The 23,106-nt window shown below is 42.4% G+C and overlaps 1 protein-coding gene across 1 annotated transcript in view; it reads right to left on the bottom strand.

Moving 5' to 3' along the window:
• LOC140163072 (signal transducing adapter molecule 2-like) overlaps nucleotides 1-23,106 on the bottom strand; it is a 39,949-nt gene that overhangs the window by 5,474 nt on the left and 11,369 nt on the right. Inside the window, exons 3-9 of the mRNA XM_072186443.1 lie at nucleotides 16,916-16,991; nucleotides 12,334-12,429; nucleotides 11,324-11,549; nucleotides 9,632-9,842; nucleotides 6,949-7,043; nucleotides 3,900-4,079; nucleotides 701-927 (exon numbers count right to left, since the gene is read on the bottom strand). Coding sequence (XP_072042544.1) covers nucleotides 701-927; nucleotides 3,900-4,079; nucleotides 6,949-7,043; nucleotides 9,632-9,842; nucleotides 11,324-11,549; nucleotides 12,334-12,429; nucleotides 16,916-16,991 — 1,111 coding nt within the window. The remainder of the gene's footprint in view (nucleotides 1-700; nucleotides 928-3,899; nucleotides 4,080-6,948; nucleotides 7,044-9,631; nucleotides 9,843-11,323; nucleotides 11,550-12,333; nucleotides 12,430-16,915; nucleotides 16,992-23,106) is intronic.

Genomic DNA, 23,106 nt, shown 5'->3' with positions numbered 1-23,106 from the left:
TTTCATAGGGGGTCTATGGATTTCAATTGGAAATTTGGAATAGCCTATGAAACCATCAGGGTCATTCCTTTGCGCTTTTGTCTTTCAAAAGCAACACATTGTGAAGACAATGAATAGAAATGGAGGTTGCGACATTGCATCATCGCTTCCAATTGCGTTGTAAAACAACCAATAGAAATTGAGGTTTTGGCAACAAGCTGCTTTCAGAATTGAAAGCACCACCCAGTCCCAGGTAGCCCCTCCTCCCCACAAACCCCCACACAATATCTAACTTGTGTAGGCATGCTTGCATACTGTCCTGGAGCTCCACTAACAGACATCATTCCTGGCTGAGGCCCAGTCTTCAACGTATAGCCATATACAGGGGCTGCTTTCACCCCCCCCCCCCTCCAACACACACACACAATGTCTTACTTGTGTAGGCATGCTTGCATACTGTCCTGGCGGTTCACCAACAGCCATCATTCCCGGTTGAGGCCCAGTCTTCAACATATATAGCCATACACAGGGGCTGCTTTCACCCCCCCCCCCACACACACACCCCGTCTTACTTGTCCTGGTGCTCCACCAACAGCCATCATTCCTGGCTGAGGCCCAGTCCTTCAACGTATAGCCATACACAGGGGCTGCTTTCACCCCCTCAATACACATCCCCACCCCATGCCCCCTCCTCTCCACAAACCCCCATACAATATCTTACTTGTGTAGGCATGCTTGCATACTGTCCTGGTGCTCCACCAACTGCCATCATTCCCGGCTGAGGCCCGCCCTTCAACGTATAGCCATACACAGGGGCCGCTTTCATTAATTTATGGTACATTGAGAATGCTTCTACTAGTCTATAGTTCAGTCCTGTAAGATCGGCATGTTCACGGTCTACTTTCTCTAGTTCTTGATCAATGAGGGGTCCCATTCTATTACATGTGTCTGAAAAAATAAAAAGTAGATTAGTCATTTATGTGATGCGTAAAATGTGTCCCTGCCATACAGAAGGGCAGTTCTACGGCTTTCACTGTTTGTAAAAAAGAAAAGAAACTTTAATTTTTTTTACATAATGAGCCATTGTGACTGAACGCAGTGATGTGTGATGAACATTTTGTTCATTTGCTTGCTTATTTTTGTATAAATATAATTATTGTATTTCTGTATTTTGAATCATGGTATTTATAATTTTCTTGTATTTGATGATACCATTATACTTATTTGTAATACTAGTATATTATGTATGCTATTTTGTATATTATGTAATATATTTTGTTGCTATAACATGTATACAATGAGGGCCTGCTTGAAAAGCAGTGCTTGTCACTGAAGCAGTATTACCCTCAATAAAGAAAGAATAAATAAATAAATAAATATAAATTGATCCATGTGTAAAACAAATAAGGCTACGCAGAACTTTCACACTTTAATGATTTTGTCAAATATTTTTTGGATTTATTTCAAAAACTTATAAATTGTGGATCATATAAACTGAGCTCAAAAAGAAACTTATAATTTTTACAACTTGTGAATCACAAGGTCATATCTTAAAATACTGTCAATCAAAATGAACCAAAATTACACACAGGATTACCTTAATACTCTACTCAAAACACATATCAGTAACCAAGCAGTTGTCCAACTGACACAACAGCAAAATGCACTGTCATGGGACAGCTTCCTGGACTTCCTTCACTTTCACAGCCCAACATTTGGCACCCAGGACAAAAAATCTGTGAGAATGCAAACAAGTTCCTTGCACATATGATAAAACGGTGCTGCTTTCTGCTTTTCATACACTTTTTTCATGAAACAGGGCTGGGCTGTGAATGTGGTCCAGGAAGCTGTCCCATGTCAGTGTATTTTGCTGTTGTGTCAGTTGGATAACTGCTTGGTTACTGACATGTGTTAAAAGTAGAGTATTGAAGTAAATCTGTGTGTAATTTTGGTTCAATTTGATGGACAGGATTTCAAGATATGACCTTGTGAAAAATTATAAGTTTCTTTTTGAGCTCAGTTTATTACGATATATATTGAGTTTGTAAATTATGGAATGGAAAGCATCTGCAATTCATTCAGAATTAACGAATGACTGAAACTTTATTTCCATAATTTATTTTGTGTTTACTTTTATATATGATTTATGTTATGTACGGAAAAAAAAACACTCTGTCTTTCCTGAATTGCCCTTAACATATTTTGGTAATTGATATAAATACTATTATTTAGCAAAATATGTTGAAATCACACATCGAAACATAAAATAATACAAAGAAAATTAAGGAGAAGATGATTGAAAGGCAAATATGGCCAGCATTGACCATCCCCTTACAGAACAACAAAGTATATTAAGACTATCACACAAAAGACTATTAAACCAAACCAAAAAAAACCCCACAAAAACAAACTCATTCCATTTTCATCAATGGTCACTTTTGAATTAATGCATTTCGTGCTTGTCATAGCTTTCAACATAAGAAGTCAAGTTTTGAAATATTTTCTTAAAATAAGAAGAGGTATCTAAGAACCACTGAATCAATACTAGGCTTGTTTGTACTCATTCTAATCCATTTTCATGCTGATTCCAAATATGGTCATGAAAATTTACAATTCTGAAATATGTGAATTAAAAAAAAAGGTTGAACTTGTCGTCTGCAGTCGACACTCGCGTGGAGAGAGTTTATGTAATGTAAAATGATCCAACCAGACCAGTCCAGACAAAGGTAAAAGATGCAATTATAAATATTGAGTTACTAACATCATCAATTTGCACAGTAACAAAGCGAGCTACTGGTGAAAGCCATCCATCATTTAAAATAGCACTTTAAAGGAAGTCTCCAGCAATCATAACACAATCATAAAAGCATAGTATATGCGCTCTTGCATTTTTCTAACATTTGCTCTGATTGGTTCTCACTATCTATGAATGTGTGAATTGTTTTTAAATTATTGCTTTATGTTCCCTAATTTTGTCTGCATCTCTGTCTTACCTAAATACCAGCATTTTTTGACCAGCTAATACCAGCATTAAGTAACATCTCAGGACAACTTTCCAATATATTTAGGTTTTATTGGGGCAGTTCTATTGTCCTTATTTCAAATGATACCAGCATTTCATCCCCCGGTCATCCTTGAAAAACCCCTCCCAGTCTTACCTTCAAATACCAGCATTTCTTGACTATCCTGCCTCTCCTCTGTGGGGTCAGCATTCTGTAACATCTCCAGACAACTTTCCATCTGTTCAGGATTTATTGTGACCTCCTGCGGTGCAACTTCTATCGTCCTTACTGATACCAGCATTTCACCACCCCCCCCCCCCATCACCCTTAGCAACCCCCTCTCAGCCTTACCTTCTAATACCAGCATTTCTTGACTATCCTGCCTCTCCTCTGTGGGGTCAGCATTCTGTAACATCTCCAGGCAACTTTACATCTGTTCAGGATTTATTGTGACCTCCTGCGGTGCAACTTCTATCGTCCTTACTGATACCAGCATTTCACCCCCCCATCACCCTTAGCAACCCCTCTCAGCCTTACCTTCAAATACCAGCATTTCTTGACTATCCTGCCTCTCCTCTGTGGGGTCAGCATTCTGTAACATCTCCAGGCAACTTTACATCTGTTCAGGATTTATTGTGACCTCATACGGGGCAACTTCTATAGTCCTTACTGATACTAGCAGTTCACCCCCCCTGTCACCCTTGACAACCCCCCTCTCAGCCTTACCTACTAATACCAGTATTTCTTGACTATCCTGCCTCTCCTCTGTAGGGTCAGCATTCTGTAACATCTCCAGACAACTTTCCATCTGTTCAGGATTTATTGTGACCTCATGCGGGGCAACTTCTATCATCCTTACTGATACTAGCAGTTCCCCCCCCCCCCCTGTCACCCTTAGCAACCCCCTCTCAGCCTTACCTTCTAATACCAGCATTTCCTGACTATCCTGCCTCTCCTCTGTAGGGTCAGCATTCTGTAACATCTCCAGACAACTTTCCATCTGTTCAGGATTTATTGTGACCTCCTGTGGGGCAGCTTCTATCGTCCTTACTTCAACTGCCTCATCAAATGACACTTTCTTCTCTCTCGCTTTGATATCTGTAAACAAATAAATATATATTTTATTTTCAATGATTGAAATTACTCAAAAATTATAAAAGAGTGGGCCTATAAGGTGATGCCCCCCCCCCCAAAAAAACACTCTGTTCTACGGACGGGTCAACATACCAATTAGGGTGGGTCAGTTCAGGTGTGTTTTTTCTAGAAGAGGCTATAAATAACCCTAAATATCACTTACACTAAAAGCTTAAAATTTGTTTTAAAAAAGGGTTATTTTTAATTTTATATACTAGGGCTAATCTCCAAAAGAGCTAATCTCGGTCAGGAATTTTTGTATATTCAAATCCTAGTAATCAAGCCTACGTCCGTTTCTCTTAAATTTCAATTAAATTTCTGCTATATTATAACAAAAACTGTCTAATGTGACATTTAGAAATTGAGGTCTTCCATTAAAAAACACTACCCCTGTGGAAGATTTAGCTAAAATCTTCCACAGAGGGAGTATAAGTTTTGAATGGAATAGACAATTGGGTAGCTTCCATACTCACTCCAGTTGTGGAAGATAAAGGTAAAGCCATAATACAGGGGGAGTATGAGTGTCAAAATGATTAACTCTGACCAATTACATTTGAAAAACATACTCCCCCCGTGAAAGATATTTCCAAAATCTTCCACGGGGTAGTGTGGATTTTAAATGGAATATCCCAATCTAGTTCAAACTGTTATATTATCACCCATATCAGATGTTTTACCATAAAATTCATTCCACACCTACATGTAATTAGCAAATTGAAAATATATTATATTTTGTAAGTGATATTTTCCTTTCAAAGTGAATCAACAAGCCCATGGATCAATTTCTAAAATGTCCAATAAATCACTATCTCTGTAAATTGACCCCACGTCTATGCAAATTGGAGGTTTGATATCTATTAAAGCCATAATGTACAATCTTATATAAAAAGCACCTAAATGGTATCAGCCAAATTTGTTGTCTTTGCAGGTCAACAGAGCAAAGTCAACATAATGTCATAAGAATTATGACATTATGTCCTCCAAAATGGCGCTTTGGCAGTATATTGTGGCATACCACTGTCACAGTTGCGGACTTTTTCTCTTTCATGTGAAGGGGTCACACTTTTGTTTTGTTTTCGATATATTTAATGTAAAAAAGACACAAAATATGAATTATATGATATGGGATTTGAAAGGAACATTGACTCAGGTCTGATGAGTCCTGTTGGGGAAAATATTTTATCATATTCTTGACTCTTTTTTTCTCTTTCATTTGACACCACTCTGTGGTCTTATTTACCTTCTGCACATTTCAAGATTATGAAATTATGTTTATTATATACTGCAGGGGTCATACCTTCTTGGCATTTTGAGATATGAAATATACGGGTCTTATGATGAGTGTCACCCCCGGGTGGGAAAATATTTGTGCAATATTCTTTACTTTTTTCTCTTTCGTTGACACCACTGCGGGGGTCATACCTTCTTGGCATTTCGAGATATGAAAAGGACCCATATGAATATTGACCCGGGTCTTATGATGTCACCCCTGGGTGAGAAAATATTTTTGTTATATCCTTTACTTTTTTCTTTCTTTCAAAAGCACCCGGGTGGTCATATCGTCTTGGCATTTGGTCCATTTAAGATCAAAAAGCGAGTAGGTAAGTAAGTTATTTTGACTAATATAATAGGCTGATACCATTGAATGGTTCAGTAAAAAAGTTTAGAAGTTGCTACCAGACTTGGAATTTTTGCATGTGAAGTCAATGATTTTTTTCCCTATTTTTTCAAACAAAAAATTTCTTACTCTCGAATGGTATACCGTTCATAATATTTTACCTCTGCAAAATTATTGCTATAAAAAATTATCAAGGGAATGCAGCCATTAAATGCACTGGCATTACCAGTATGTAAGCATGCATGGTGTTCAGAGATCAAGTGATTATTTAGTGGCTGTTCCATGTACTGCTGTGACCCAATTGAAGCAATTTCTATTTTATAAAATGCCCTCTCTCTGGAATTTGATACAGTTTAATGGTTTAAGGTAGTACTACACCCCCTGGTAAATTTTGTGACTAATTTTGCATTTTTCTCAAAAAATAACTACACACTGGTTGTCTCATATCCCTGATACCGTACACACAATTCTTTTATAAAGCGCTGTTACATCTAGACCACAGCGCATAAACAAATTCAAAACAAAAACACAATATAACAAAACAAAGTGAGCAATAAAAACAGTCAACTTTTTGGGAAGAGATATGACTTCAGTTATTTCTTGAAGACTGGTAATGAGTTTGCAGTACGAATGGTGATGGGTAAATTGTTCCACAGTCCAGGAGCAGCCAGAGAAAAAGCTTTATTTGCGACAGAATGGAGAGATTTGGCATACAAGCCGTGTTGTATCTGAAGCAGAGCAAAGTCCAGTACGTGATTGATGGTAAGGTGTGAAACAAGACGCTAAATAACCTGGAGCATGTCCATTTAAGCATTTAAATACAGAAGTACTTTGAAATTAATGCCTTCTTTCACAGGGAGCCAGTGGAGTTGCTTTAAAAACAGAGTCGCATGATTTATGTATATTATAGGGGCAAGGAATCCAATTACTTCACTGAAATTTCAGTGATTCTAAAAAAGTGGTTCATTATATTTGAAATGAGGTACATTAACGTACCGCTTGTTTTGAGTCACTGAAATTCCAGTTCAAAATTGGACACAATATTCATTTTGGCCAATCAGCAGGTAGTTCTCATGGGATTAACTGGGTCATTTACAGGTGTTCTTATTAACACCATCCTTGATTGGTTCAAAATTGGACACAATATTCATTTTGGCCAATCGGCAGGTAGTTCTCATGGGGTTAACTGGGTCAGTATTGCATTTATTATCTCACCTGCTTCTGTTTCTGCAGTTAAATCGGCCGTCACAAAGTTCGATGGAAATAATCCTACACCGCGGAAATTTTCTCCTTTCCACCAATTTTGATCACTGCAAGGAAATGATAATTAATTAATTAATTAATTAATAATTAATTATAGAATAAAGGTATTCATGTCCATATTCTCTCATATTCGCTGGAATACTGTGATGTCATAATACAGCCTGTATGCCTACTTTGGTTCAAGGACATGTTCCCAGTCATGCATGGTTCCTAATGACTTTGTGTTGAACAGAAGTTTACATCCACCTAAATTGCATTATTTCAAAAACTACACAATTTTAAGAGCTAAAAACTCATCCAGTTATAGTAATTAGCTAAATAAATCATAATATTCTGCAATCATGTCTTAAAAATATGAAGTTTTGTCAGAATTTATCATGTTCTTTTTACCAATTGGTTGGTTTCCGAAAATCCAATTAGTCATACTGTGTGAACTTGGTAAACAGGGGACTGTCCTTAAGAGGTGCTTGAACCAAAACACTTCAAATTGTATGCATGGCTGTCTTTATCCAAGGTGATGAAATGACTATTCCAGCGAATAACACGGGCAACATCATTATTTTATGTAAACTGTTGTTTTATGCCAAAAATAATCATGTCGCCCGTGTTATATGAGATGATAGATACAAGACAGCAGGCATTTAGTGATCCACAGCTTAATCTCATCCCCCACCTTTCTCGAAAGGTTGAGATTCTGGCTACGTAATGTTTATGTAAAAAAATTCTTGCAGATTAATTCATTTAGCAAACATATCGTCAAAATTTGAATTACAGAACATTTCCAGAATATACCTCACAACCCAGCCCTCGAATTAACCCACGGCACCGACAGCATATTGCCGTGGGTGCCCACCCCCATTGACGCAATGCCCTCAAAATATGTCCTTTACCGACGGCAGTCACTTGTCGTGCCCTAAATGAAGTTGCCGTGGGTGCCCTAGCCGGCCAGCCTTGCCCCTTCATTATAAAATCATTAACAAGTACTGGTTAAAACCCTGAAAAATTGTGGAAAATTAAATCGAAAATCTTGAACACGATCGCTATTTTGAGCATCGTAACCACAGAATTCATCGTAACCCAGCTATCAATAACAGTATACACAATAGTTTGTTGTGAATTAATATTCATTACCCCTACGTAAGCTTACATATTCAGCCAATCACATCGGCTTTTATACATTATCTGGTTGCTAGAAATCTGACATCATTTTCCTGATTGGTCAGAGAAATACCTTCAGCGTACTATCGACCAATCAGAAACGCTGTTAGTAACTATTAAAGCTTCCTCGTGTCGTGTACAAAATCCGAGCGCTGGGCAAATCAATTGATCTCTCGATTAGCAAACATTGACTTCCCATTGCAAACCGATGGCGATCCCCCTTCCGGTATCGTCTAAATATCTTGTACATGTGAGCCCATCTCTAGATATGTTTTGCACTAAATAGTTTTAGTCCCGGCGAATTTGATCAATATTATTACCAAAGTTACAGCTGTTTCATCGCTGTTTCGGGTCAGTTTTGTAGCTCAGAACTAGGGATCGCAAAATTTAAGTAAATTAAACTGTTGATTTTTTATTGCTTTGTATTATTTAAGCAGGTTTTTTGAGCAATCAGGTTAGTTTTAGTGTAAAGTTGATTCGAATTTTACTTTGGTGTCGAATTCAGCTGACAGCAATGCATCTATTCGCTTTTGAAAAATTGCCTTGGTGCCCTTCTCAAATTTTCAACAGTTGCCTTGATGCCCTTTTGAAATATTACAATTGCCGTGCTGCCTTGCCTTTTCAGTGAAAATCCAAGGCAATTATCAACTTGCCCTAAAAAAGTTGCTGTGCCCCTTCAGATCCTTAATTCGAGGGCTGTCACAACCCACATTAAAGCCACAATTTATCATCTTTTAAAATGAGTTTGGCCAATTTTTATTCAAACCTGATTTTTTTTGACATATTTGTAATGTATACACGTGTCCCAACTTGCACATTATTGGATTCGGCCAAATTTATTGTGGTTTTAGGACAACGAAGCATGTTTGAATTAATCCCCCATAGAACACCACAGTTAAGCGGCTAAGATAGTAAGAGAGTTTTCTTTCATTTTCATTTTTCATGCTCTCCTACAAATTCCGAAAGAATTAAATAGCTCTAATGGAACCTTCAAGGAGTTTAGAGCATTTGCAATAGAATGTAAGGAGAGGATGGGAAACTAAGGAGAGATAAAAATCAGTCTCCTAAGGAGAGCAGTTGATAGTGATTGCTCTCACTCTCCTCAAAAGGCAGTACCTGTTAGTTTGACTTAAAATGACCAGAAAACATTCCTGACAGTTGTTACTAATAATGTTTGGTAAAGAATAACCAAATTAGAATTTGAACGAAACCATATCTGAAGACCATCAGGTCGGCAATAGAGCATATCAAACAAAGCATTTTGAATAATGTACCCTCTGTGTAATAGAATAAATAGCTGGCCCATCCTGCTTCCTTTTTTCAACAAGTCAGAACGAGAAACATAATATTCCATTTTACCTGGCCTCATCATTCTCTGGTTACCATGGTGACAATCACTGCGAGTAAAATTACACTAGCCTGTCGCCTAAAACACTAATCATTTCTCCTCATTTAAAGGTAACCTTGTAAATCTTACCTGTCATCTAAAACACTAATTATTTCTCCCGATTTAAAGGTAAGCTCATTATCTTCTGCTGCTTCAAAATCATAGAGTGCTTTGACCTTCCTGGGCTCCTTTTTGACAGGTTGCTGGACGGGTGCTACGCTAGCGTAGGAACTAGCAGACGGGTAGAGACTGCCGGAACTACTAGCTGATTTCTTGTTCTCTTGGAGAGACAGTTGAATAGCTGGAAATAATAAATAAAGAACAAAAAGGTTGTACTACTTCAGCATTTAAAAAAAAAGTTCAATAGTTAGTACCTAATAGTCATGACTAATACTACTATGAATATTGGGCCATTCCAGTTGAAATCCATACACCCCTATGGAATATATGAACTTAACCTTCCACACAGAGGATGTAAATTTCAAGTCACCCATTCACCTGATTCAGGAAACCCCATTTGAAATTCACACTCCCTGTGTGGGAGATTAAGGTCATGTTCTCCATCATGTAGATTTCAACTGGGATAGCCCACTGTTTATTAGTGCCCATTATGAGATGGTCTAAAGAGCATTAACTCTTACCACCCGGTTTCATTTTTTCAAAAATGTCAGAATTGTAAATTTTCATGACAATATTTGGAATCAGCATGAAAATGCATTAAAATGAGTACAAACATAAAACAAGCCTAGTATTGGTTCAGTGATTCTTAAGTGATGAGGTGGATCTTTCATTACTTGACTTGACTATTGATGAAGTCCATGTTGACGATGAACAGCATTAATTCTAAGCTCTGCTCTTTTTCAGAACCTATGATTTTGCTGATTTTTTAAACTATAAAAAGGGACATTCGGAGATTGCGAGTTTAAAATAATTGTGCAAAATCTAAGAAAGGCTGCCAATATTAAATGTTTAAATGTCTGGGAGCCAATTAAATGTTTAGAAAAATCATGTTTGTTTTTTTGTTTGTTTTATTCTTAAAAATAGTTTTTTTGCCTATAAACAAATAAACAAACAAACAAAATTGGGCATAAAAAATACCCTTTTGTGATCCGTGCTACTGGTAAAAAATACCTTTTTTCCCGCAATATTTGGTAACATACATGGCTACCAACTTTTGTGTTTAGTGGGGGCCGGTGGAGAGGCTTATCCTCCCCACCCCCTGAACTACATACATAATGGATGATAACATTAACACTATACCTTTGGCTATATCATCCTCTTCTTGTTGTGAAGACACAACATCCGGATTGTTGCTAACTGGTGCTGGTTTAGGGGTCTGTGTGCTGCTACTGGAGACATTACATCCCTCCCCCAACTCCCCTCCTCCCCACCCCTGAACTACAGGCTTAATGATGATAACACTAACACTATACCTTTTGCTATATCGTCCTCTTCTTTGTTGTGAAGACACAACATCCGGATTGTTGCTAACTGGTGCTGGTTTAGGGGTCGGTGTGCTGCTACTGGAGACATTACATCCCTCCCCCAACTCCCTCCTCCCCACCCCTGAACTACAGGCCTAATGATGATAACACTAACACTATACCTTTGGCTATATCATCCTCTTCTTGTTGTGAAGACACAACATCCGGATTGTTGCTAACTGGTGCTGGTTTAGGGGTCGGCGTGCTGCTACTGGAGACACTACATCCCTCCCCATCCAGCTCCCCTCCTCCCCACCCCTGAACTACAGGCCTAATGATGATAACACCCACACTATACCTTTGGCTATATCATCCTCTTCTTGTTGTGAAGACACAACATCAGGATTGTTGCTAACTGGTGCTGGTTTAGGGGTCGGCGTGCTGCTACTGGAGAAATCATATCCTTCTTGCTTCAAGCTGGTATACAGCTGAACTAAGAGACTTAGCACAGCGTCTGATTTGAAATCACCCTCTGCCCATTCCTTCACAAGCTGCCGCAGTTTCTCGGATACTTTGGGATGACCCTGGAATTGGAAATTATAAAAACAGTACATAAATACAGGATATATAAAGCATGACTTTATGATCCACACGGTTTTCCAGGCACTGTTGTAGCGCTCAAAATACAGTATGCAAAAAATTAAGGTACCAGTTATGTTCACCCCTGTATATCCTAAACAAAGACAAATATGTCCAAATTAAAACAAGCAGTCACTACCTGTACTCTTTAGCTCTAATTTAAGACCTCATTTGTTGAATTGATTGAGAATTAAAGAAACGGTGATCTCAAACCTAAGGAAGAAACTAAATCAAAAGTTGCAATTTTGTGTTTTAATCGATGAAAGCACAACGCTACTTTTAACGTGCTATCAATTGAAGCATGACGCAAGTTCTCTTGTTCGAGAACGCCTTGTGTAAAATAGAGCTTGCATTGGAGCAAACTGCAACTTTTATATTGGCATCTTCCTTGGGTTTTTGGATGTTGTGTCTTTATTTCTTGAACGATTTCAACGAATGAGGTCTAAAATTCGAGCTAAAAGATGCAGCTATTGACTGCTTGTTCCAATTATGACATATCTGTCTTTGTTTAGGATATACAGGGGGTAAACATAACTGGTACCTTAATCTGTCTATGTTTAGGATATACAGGGGGTGAACATAACTGGTACCTTAATTTTTTGGCTTACTGTAGATGGGCCTAAAGGTCAGTGCATACAATGTACTTCACAGCATCTGTGATGCATTGCTGATACATCAATCATTTTCTGCCGCATCTTAACGGACCAAAACGCCAAAATAATCCCTTACCCTTGATATAATAGCCCTTGCTTCTGCACAGAAGTCCCTGGAGCTCACTTCAAGTTGGAATGCTTTGCCACAATTATTCACACATGCTGCTAAAAGCTGCAAACAAACAAACAAATGATGAAAATTGCAAACTAAACAGATTACTTCATTACCTGTTAAAATTAAAGTTATTGTGCTACATTTTGTCGCTCGGATGACATTGATGCATACTGGCGAATCAGCCATTTTTGACAAAGTTTCATAATCTATGTATTACAAATGTAAGCTCTACATTCTGAAAAACTTTCAAGAGAAATTTAACATGTCATTATTAATTGAACAATTAAATTACAAGCTTTTGAGTACAATTGTCATGTAAAAACAGGGCCAAAATACTGCCCGCCAGAAATTTTTATAACTTTGTCCGCTCGGACAACTGACCCTGATACGTCACTGAACATGTATTTTAATTGGACCCAAAAAAGAATATTTAAAAAGACCACACAGGTACAGAGTACTTAGATTGATTTAGCAAAATTGACAATATAATTACTGACATGTGATATTGACAAGTATGGTAATATTATATTATGGAATCTGTGCAATAGATGATTGTGCTATTCCAGTTGAATTCCATCCACCCTCTGTGGAAGACATTCACCTGAATCTCCCATACAGGGGGTGTAAATTTCAAATGGAATCAGCCACTCAGGTAACCCAATTTGAAATTCGCACTCCCTGTGTGGAAGATTAACATTGATGTCTTCCATAGGGGGTGTATGTTTTTCAACTGGAACAGCCTCATTGTCACGAGGCAATTAACAGTTTGTTGCTGACATCGATATACACAGCTAGATATTGTATGGACAGGATATCCACACATTTTGTCTATAGACCTGCTCCACCAAACTATGAGCATCGCCAGTCTTTCCCATATTCGCTGACATAGAGCATGTTATATAATATCCACCGGTATTCAATGTTGACAGTAATGCCATTTAGAGTGGCAAGTTTGTTGCCATCATTTACACCATATTTGAGGGTCTGTTTTGAGGGTTGATTAACGAGCAGCACTTTTTTTATTTGAGTGACTCCCCCCGGGGACTCCCCCTCCAGGATTGTACTATTGCAGTTGAAATCCATACGGCCCTGGTATGGCAAAACAATGTAACTCAAAATGTTTTATTTTAAGAAAAAAGCATTCAATTTCAAGTTTTATCTAAGTTAAGATTTTCCAGGGGTGTATGAACTTGATAATTCCCTACTTTTTGGTATGGTAAAAATAAGCACTTTTGGAAGTTCGTAAATTAATTCATTATAGGTTTGCAGAAAATCAGATTACAAAGTTAATTTTTCAAAACCAAGTAAATTTGTTCACTAACCTGACAGTTTCCAACGTCATGATCGACATTCTTCTTCAGAGTGTTGAACTATGTCCCAACACCTTCTCTGACAAATTTCGGCCTGTAGAGGCCGAGATTTCAACTGCACCCTTTACAGGCCGAAATTCATCAGGGAAGCTGTTGGGACATAGTTCAACACTCAGAAGAAGAATGTCAATCATGACGTTGGAAACTGTCAGGTTAGTGAACAAATTTACTTGCATGGTCACTGACCATCCTGAATTTGATGTTAGTTGTTGTGATGAAGTTTAATAGAAATGTTGTACAGGGTTTGATTTACAAAACAAATTGCATAGCAATTTTTAGTAAAAACATTATGATTCTTATGATATCAGCATTATGTTTACAATGTAAACAAGGCGGTTCTCGAACCACGAGTCTCGTCTGCTTTCGCAACCGCCTGCTTTTGTGATTACTTTTGGTAGAGGTAAATGAATTTGGCGGTTATCGGCTAGGCACGATTATCTGGCTGATGGTGACTGTGCCCACCAAGTTTCATGCCCATGCAACAGTTTTTACTAATGTGACCCCTGGTGACCCTGAAATGACCTTCCAAAACTTTGGCTCTAAATGTTGACTGTATCCACTAAGTTCCATACCCACACGACAGTTTTTACTAATTTGACCTCAGATGACCCCTGGTGGCCTCGAAATGATCTTCCAAACATTTGGCTTTAAATGTTGACTGTACCCACCAAGTTTCATGTCCATCGACAGTTTTTACTAATTTGACCTCAGATGACCCCTGGTGACCTCGAAATGACCTTCCAAAAATTTGGCTTTAAATGTTGACTGTACCCACCAAGTTTCATGCACATCCGATAGTTTTGACTAATTTGACCTCAGATGACCCCTGGTGACCCCGAAATGACCTTCCAAAAATTTGGCTTTAAATGTTGACTGTACCCACCAAGTTTCATTCCCATCCGACAGTTTTTACTAATTTGACCTCAGATGACCCCTGGTGACCTTGAAATGACCTTCAAAAATTTGGCTTGAAATGTTGAGGGTACATAACACAAAATAGCTTTCCATAGACTTTACGTGCAAAATAGGGGTTGCGTTTTAGGCCATAAGTCGAGTTACCTCTTACTTTAAAATATATATTTGATATCATTTTAATCAGAACAAAATTCTGCATAACATATCTGAAAATGACACAACATTTTCCGTCTACTTTTTGAGAAAATTAGCGTTATATAAAAAGGCCAGATTTTCCCGTGTTTACATCCGACTGCTAACGCGTTTTGACCTCGTGTGTTCATGCGCCCATAATCGTAAACATCACTCAAATTTTTGCATTTTCTTTTCAAATTTTGAGAGATCACATTCACAAAATCTAGTAAAACACGATTTTTAACACTAAAATTGTTAATATTGTACCGATTTTCTTCAATTTTTATGCAAAGTTGGGACTATAGTCGTGATAAACTTTTACCGGAAACCGCTTCACAGGCGGATTTAGTGGTATGAACCCTTGAAGAGGCTAAAACATCGTTTTTAGGGCTTGAAAATGATTTTGTTATCTTTTTCACTAAGTTTTGAATTAATTTAAAAAAAATTTAGGTTATTTTCTTTTATACTTTAGACACACTGGCGATTTCAAATACAAGCATGATAACCGACAATTGCCATTTTTCGTCATTTTGACGCACATGAACGCACTATAGTTGCAGATTTGTAATTTTCATGAAGATAACAATTGATGTTAAGAATAAAAGTCACTTGAACATCTTCTACAAGTACATAACTTCAAAATTAAAACATTATATTATACGTGCTGACTATTTAACAAATCAAACAATGACAATCAAATAGGCCTACCCCCCCTCCAACGTCCGTTTTAACCCGTTTTGTCCAAAAACCATATGTAATGAATGCCTATTTCAAATTAAATATTAATATGAATTTAACTTTGAGTGTTATAACAATTTACAATACTGAACAGTGGTATAAATAAAGTAAACTAGAAACTTAAATATCTTAAAATCGAATTTTTTATGCAATTTTATTAAATATGAAGGCCAAAACTTGAGTTTAAATGACAAAAATTTAGCTAAAAAAGAACAATGAATTTGAAAAACCTCTTTGTAATTTAAACACCAATAAACAATGTTTTCAATATTCTGAAACTCTTCATTATTCATATCAAAAGGTTTCAAACTTCTACCAAAATCGGAACTTTTATTAAATTGGAAATAAAAGTAAGCCTATTCGCGGAAAACGCACGTACAGCGCAAAAACATGGCGGCGCCCATGCACGCGCTTGTTGATGTCCTTCCTCATTTCTTCGCGTGCATTTTAAATAGATAAAGACGCTAAAAACGCATGGAATTGCTCCTTAAAGGGTACATAACACAAAATAGCTTTCCATAGACTTTACGTGCAAAATAGGGGTTGCGTTTTAGGCCATAAGTCGAGTTACCTCTTACTTTAAAATATATATTTGATATCATTTTAATCAGAACAAAATTCTGCATAACATATCTGAAAATGACACAACATTTTCCGTCTACTTTTTGAGAAAATTAGCGTTATATAAAAAGGCCAGATTTTCCCGTGTTTACATCCGACTGATAAGCGCGTTTTGACCTCGTGTGTTCATGCGCCCATAATCGTAAACATCACTCAAATTTTGCATTTTCTTTTCAAATTTTCAGAGATCACATTCACAAAATCTAGTAAAACACGATTTTTAACACTAAAATTGTTAATATTGTACCGATTTTCTTCAATTTTTATGCAAAGTTGGGACTATAGTCGTGATAAACTTTTACCGGAAACCGCTTCACAGGCGGATTTAGTGGTATGAACCCTTGACTGTACCTACCAAGTTTCATGCCCATACAACAGTTTTTACTAATTTGACCTCAGATGACCTCTAGAGGTCCTCAGTGACCTTGACCCACTAACCAATACAAACCGGTTTTGTCGCGGGTCAAGATGCACCCACCCACCAAGTTTGAGAAACGTGCGACTCCTAGTCTCCGAGAAAATAGGCGAAAACCAAAACTTTAATCAAATTTGTCACACACACACACACGCACACCCCTACATACGGAAAAGTGATTATATAGTCTCCTGCCTTATCAGGCGAGACAAAAATTGCTATACAAGCTGAAATTTATGTAGCAGGTTGTCCAAGATGGGGAGCATTTTGCTCTGCTACACCAGGTAAATTGAACGCTGGCTGTACTTACTGTAAGGCTTTGCATGGCAACGTGTGGAACTGGGCTTTTCATCCTCCTTACTATGGATCGCAGTGCATCTTTTGGGCTACAAAAAGGAAACACAAATAAAAATATATTAATTTTAAAGGTGCATGGTCAGATTTGATCAATTTAAAATCTACTATATCCTTGTGGAAGAACAGATGATTAATTGTGTTTTCAACTGATTGCATGAGTGTCCCAGGTTAAAGAAGAAATAAAACAAACAAACAAACAAAAAAAGGTGTGTGACCCGGTCAACAGCCTCATCCTCCATTTTTATTCATCAAAACTAGTCCCAAACAGAAATGTTTGGTAGACTCATAACCGGTGCGATCTTACCTTTCCGATGTTGATTAAGATACTTCTTGCATCGATCCCGAGATGCGGAAAAACCAATAGTCATTTTGTCCCACATAAATGAATAAATAACAAAAACCCCGATCCCCGGTGGACTCACCCAAAGGTGACGTCACACCATATGATAAATCCCTTATCCGACTTGGGATCCCCTACTCGGACCAAACTTGTAGGGGTGGCGGGTCCGGGATAATCAACATCGAAAGGTAAGATCGCACCGGTTATGAGTCTACCAAACATTTCTGTTTGGGACTAGACTCAGTACACCGGTCGATCTTACCGCTTCCGATGTTGATTAAGATACTTCTTGCATCAACATCTGAAAGATCGATCTAGCAAGTAACCGACGGATGGAGGTACAAGATTGGTCAGCATCTGATCAGGGATCGGGAGCGGTAACGATGGTTTTCGCGAGGTCAGAAAATATTTTCCCCAACGGTCGGGAAACAAAAAGACCACGCGATCACAGACATAAACCTCCTTACTTAATAAGTTTGGTGGTTAAGAATAGCGACACTGGTTCTTACCATGCTGAGTATTCTGTATAGTCTGAAAACCTGGTACCCGTACACCACCGTATTATGATCGCCGAACAATGTCCCGGTAAACCTCCCGCCCGTCTCTGATTACTAACGTAAGCGGAAGTATCGTAGAGAAGGGCGAAGGTGGCTTCGGGACACCGCCTGCTAGATCTCCTCAAGGGACAACCGAACGGTATACCCAAGATGATGAGATAGCTCGTGTCGAGTGGGTCGTGGGACGCGAAACCTTCGCGATTCCCCGGACCCCACCAACACCTGGACCAGCCATTGCGACAGCGGCTGGACCGAAAAGGCTCTGTAAGGGTGATGAATGCGGTCGTGAGTCCTCGCAAGGCTTGTGTTCGGAAGAAATAGTGCTGCAGCGCCTTATCGGACACCCCAGCCTATCTTTGGCTTCAGCCGAACCTTGCCCAACCCTGGGGATTGGAGAGGGACGAATGTCGGTATGCACCGCGCCCGTTCAGAGTCACGAGAACAGAGCGCCGAAACAGTGTCGCTCCAGTGTTTGTGAACACGGAAGCTAACCTCGAGACCGTGTGCAACTCAGCACCGCCGTCCCGAAGCCAACGCCAAACCGGAAAGCCATCTTGAGAGTTACGATTTAAGCGCGCCGCTTTTGGACGGAAGGTCAAAAGGGTGACCCTTAAAGTAATCTAAGACTGTGTTGGGATCCCTTAGGAGGATCACTTTCCTTTTGGTAGACACTCGTTGAACATACCGTCGAGGCGTGAGACTAATAAGGTAACCATCGGCTATGATAGTCGAATTCGCCTCGAAACCTCGGTGAATGGAGAGGACAGCTGACTTATAGCTGGCCCCAGTGGCCCGCTGAAGTCTTGCTTGGAACTTTTCTGTCAGAAACTCCGGAACTAGCAGCACAGAGGCTCTAGCGGGAGAGCTATTTGTCTCATTGCACCAAGCGTAGTATGGAGCCAGACTCTGGCTACGTGCGGAGGGTAGACTTCCGTCTAGCCCCGGCGATGAGAAAAACAGCTTCTGATGAAAAGTATCCCTCCGCTGCGTGTTCCTGGTAAGGGCCATGCAGCTAACTGCAGGTGCTCTAGTGATAGACTGGGTACCTCCGCTCCGGGCATCCGGAGTAGATCTGGTACCTCGGGGAGTGCCAGCGGCCTTGCCGCTAGCAGAATGACAATGCAGTCTTCCCACCCGATCTTGGCCACCACCCTCATGAGTAGTGAGATCGGAGGGACTGCATAAGCTGTCATCCCTCCCCAGTCTATGGACAGAGCGTCCACGGTGAATGCTTGGGGTCCGCGACCCTTGAGCAGTACACCGGCAGTGGATGATTGCGATGAGATGCGAACAGATCTTTCGAGGGGTGGTACATCCCTTGAAGATCGTCTGAGCGACTCTGCGGAGCAAGGGACCATTCTGCTGGTCCCGACACCCTTCCTCGTGACAGATTGTGCGCGAGGATGCTGGTGACGCCAGCGATGTGTATCGCTCTCTCATCGTAATCTGCCTGAACTTGCACCACCCTATCAGGTGTCGTGCATGCAGGCTCAATCGTGGTGGCCCGGAGTCCCCTTGTCTGTTGGGGTAGGCTACCACGGTTGTGTTATCCGTCAGGACAACGGTATGTGATTCCACGATCACCTCCTCGTAAGCGAGGAGGTTGATGTGAAACTCTGTCTCTATGGCCCCATAGGCCCGAGACGGAGTCTCCGTGGATGTGGACCCCCAGCCCCGCTTTTGACGCTATGGTCGTCACTACGTGACATACCGGGGTGCAGGAAACCTGACACCCTGGGTCAAATTGGGCTGATGGGTCCACCACCAGAGTTCCTCTCGCGCGATCTCCGACAACGGAACCGCGAGGGATATTGAGTGACGACTGGGCCTGCAAGCAGGCTAGAAGGTGTAGTTGGGTAAGCCTAACGAGAAACGGCAGTACAGTACGAGGTCTACCATACTGGCCATTAGGCCTACCACCTTCATCCATGCCACAGCGGGTTTTGCCCGAGACTCGGCCAAGAGTCAGGCACACCGCACCATGTTCGTCACCCGCTCGGGTGAGAGCACCGCCGAACCCCTCCGTGAGGGTGATCTGGGCCCCTACAAATAGTGGTGTTCTGCGTCGGGACCACGCTGGACTTTTTTGAGCTGATCAAAAATCCAGGGTCCCGCACCCTACGGACTATCAACCCCATGAGACCCGTAGTCTTCAGTGGAGTGCGTCCGATATGAGCCAAACGTCCAGGTAGCAACTGATGTTGACACCCCTGTGCTTCAGGTACGCTGCCACCGCTCTGACCAAGAGTGTTAAACACCCTGGGAGAGATGGACAGGCCGGATGGCCGGTATCAAAACTGGTAATTTTGATCCTGTACCTAGAAGCGCAGATGCCTCCGATCTTGAGAGGCGATTGGCATATGCAGATAGGCGTCCGAGAGATCTAGCGATGCTGTTCCCATGCCCCTGATGGGGCAGGCTAGCACCGAGGCGAGAGTCCCCATTCTGAACCTCTTGGGCCTGAAGAACGTGTTCAACAGCCTGCGGTTCCGGATGGGGCTCCCTGTCGCCGGTCTTCCTTGGAGCCAATGGCTCCAAGATCACCCGTAGAGAACGGGGGTAGACAGGACAATCGCCCGCTTGCGTGAGAAGCTGTGTGATCCCTGTCAGTAGTGCCCGACGCTGGGGGCCGTCTGACGGCACTACTGTGGACCTCTGAAATGTGCAGACGAATGTGGGGAGACTGGGTTGCCAGTCTGTAACCCCCACTCACCACTGACCATACCCAGGCGCTCAAAGAGATGGTTTCCCACCTCTGGGTGAAAGCCATAAGCGGTCGTCCACTGGGAGATCCCCTGTGGAAAAACCGCTGAGCCCCCAGGAATGCTCTGCCTAGCTTCCCTTGGAAGAGCGCTTGCTCTGCTTCGGGGCTTGCCATCTGTTCCTGTGCTACCCTTGCGCCTCCCAGAATGGGTGCTGCAGAGGTAGTGGGCTCGGGTACTGTTGGTGGTGCACGGCCTGCTGAAGTCGGAGCTCCTACCCATGGTAAGGGCAGTTTCCGACCTCTTCAGAGTGCTCCGTTGGTAGCTTCTTTGCACGGTCCTCCACCGTAGCGCAGAAGCATCCAAAGAGAAAAAGGACCCTGCCTTCCCATCGCGTTGAGCGATTGGAGTGGCAGGCCCTCCCCGGCGCTGAGTGGACACCCTATGGGCTAGGCCCATGGAGCTCTCGTTGAGGCTAGCTGTTAGCACCGCTAATAGGCTCACCTCGCGGAAGAGCTCAGATGTTGTCTGAGCGTGATACGCTTGACGACATCTGGGTCCCCTCGGATCCCCTCAGGTAGGTCCCGTGGTCCTCCCTGCGTTACACGCAGAGGAAGCGTGCAAGCACGCGGCGCCATAGCTCTACTGAGCTCGACAGCCCACGATATCTACCCGTGAGGTTTGCGGGAATGAGAGTGCAGGCGTCCCCTGTGAGGAAGCAGCAGCTGAGCATCCTACTGAAAGGATCCCTGGTCCTCCTCCATGGACTCCCCTTAGGGGGTGTCCGGAGGAAGATCAGTGCTGTTGCTCCCCTCGCGGGGCAGCGGGGAAGGAGATTGTAGTGATGTCACTACCGGACTCAGCTTCCGACTCCTTTCCCTCGCCCACAGTATCCGTGATCATGCTCCGATGATGACGGTAACTGAGGACGGGCATCTGAAAGCGGGTAAGAAGGCATAACCACTGTGTGGCTCGCCGACTACCTGCCAGCAGAAGAGGGAGTACTCCCGGAAGACCCTGAGGTATCCGCCATGGCACCACTGGGTCCGCGATGCTCTCGCAGCCGCCGTCCTAGCGCTAGCAGCACGGGCCTACCCTGATCAAGATCTGGGTTAGCCCCATGCCGGCTGGCCTGGTGAACAGCTGATGTTGGTACTGCGTGGCCATCGCTAGGCGACACTTGCCACGGTGTAGGCCGTGGAAGAAACACCCTGCGGCGGGTACCACGGGCATACCCAGCCGGCCGCTGACCCTGAAAGGATCCGCCCCCGGGGTAACCCCATGGTACTGCAGTACCAGCACCGCCTCCCCCCCCCCCCCCTTGTTGCCACAGAGACTGTGGCGACTAAATGGTGCTGCGGTACCGGTGCGGTATCAGCGTGGGTACCCGTGAGGGTTCCCAACTGTGGACCGCTGTACCCTCGCCACACGGCGTTCCCTGTTTGGGGGATCAAGCTGTGTGCTGGCGTGGTACCGGCGCGGTACTAGCATGGGTACCCGTGAGGGTTCCCGGTTGTGTACAGCTGTATGCGTGGTTCCAGCGTAGGTGCCCGTGAGGGCTCCCGGCTGTGTACCACTGTACCCATGCCTCACTGCGTTCCCCGCAAGGGGATCAAGCCGTGTGTATGGGTCCCCCGCTATACCGGCTGTCCCTTGGCTAGAGGAGCTTGCCTAGTACCACGGGTAGCTGAGCGTGCAGATACCCCGATCAATCACCTCGCCACCTGAATAGGCAGCGCCAATCAATGGAGCTATGCCCTGTTGATTTGACAGTGATCGATCAAGAGAGGGTAATTGACCCATTGACGGTAATGGATCACCCACGCTCCGCTGGCTCTCGAGGACATAAGTGGGTTGTTGATCAGCTAGGCTGTTCAAGCTACTTACTGTACCCTCTAGAGCTTCGCCCAAGGTCGCTGTGTGTGGCGGACCACTCACGGCAGCTATGGGCGGGTGCATAGCGGCTACCACTGAAGTCAAGCCGTAGCTCGCCTTTGTAGCTGCCACCGAATGCACCTGGGTCGCTGTCCCGTGAGAGACTGCGAGCCCAACCCCTGAATAATCGCCAGCCAGTCCCTGTGGACAGCCAGCAGCTATTCTAGGGCCCAGGGTATCACTCGGCGGTCCCGCCATGGAACGCTGCCGTGTGACAACCCCAGTTGGTTCTGCTAAGACTACACCCACAGCGTTAGCCGCGGTATCGCTCTCTGTTGAACCCATGCATGCTAGGGTTCAACCCAGGCAAGCCCGGGTACCTTGCATGCTGCCCGTCGCTGGCTACTACTGTGGCTGTTTGAGCCCGTAGATATGCCTGCAACAGACGGGTGTCCTCCTGCTAAAAACCCGTGAGGATTTTCGCTAGAGGACTGGTATCCTCCTGCTACAAAACCCGCTAGGGTTTTCGCTGGTGGTTACCGCTCTGCTGCCTGCTACTTTGCTCCGACATATAGTCAGTGCTTTCGCTGGCTGCTGAGCCTTTGGACGCGCTTAGCAGTCCCGAAGGAACCGCCTGCTTGTCCGGGGACCGGAGCCCCCTTTTTTTTTC

Source organism: Amphiura filiformis, chromosome 10, assembly GCF_039555335.1.
Source record: "Amphiura filiformis chromosome 10, Afil_fr2py, whole genome shotgun sequence".
Classification (NCBI taxonomy): domain Eukaryota; kingdom Metazoa; phylum Echinodermata; class Ophiuroidea; order Amphilepidida; family Amphiuridae; genus Amphiura; species Amphiura filiformis.
This window is presented reverse-complemented; position numbering and strand designations above follow the sequence as displayed.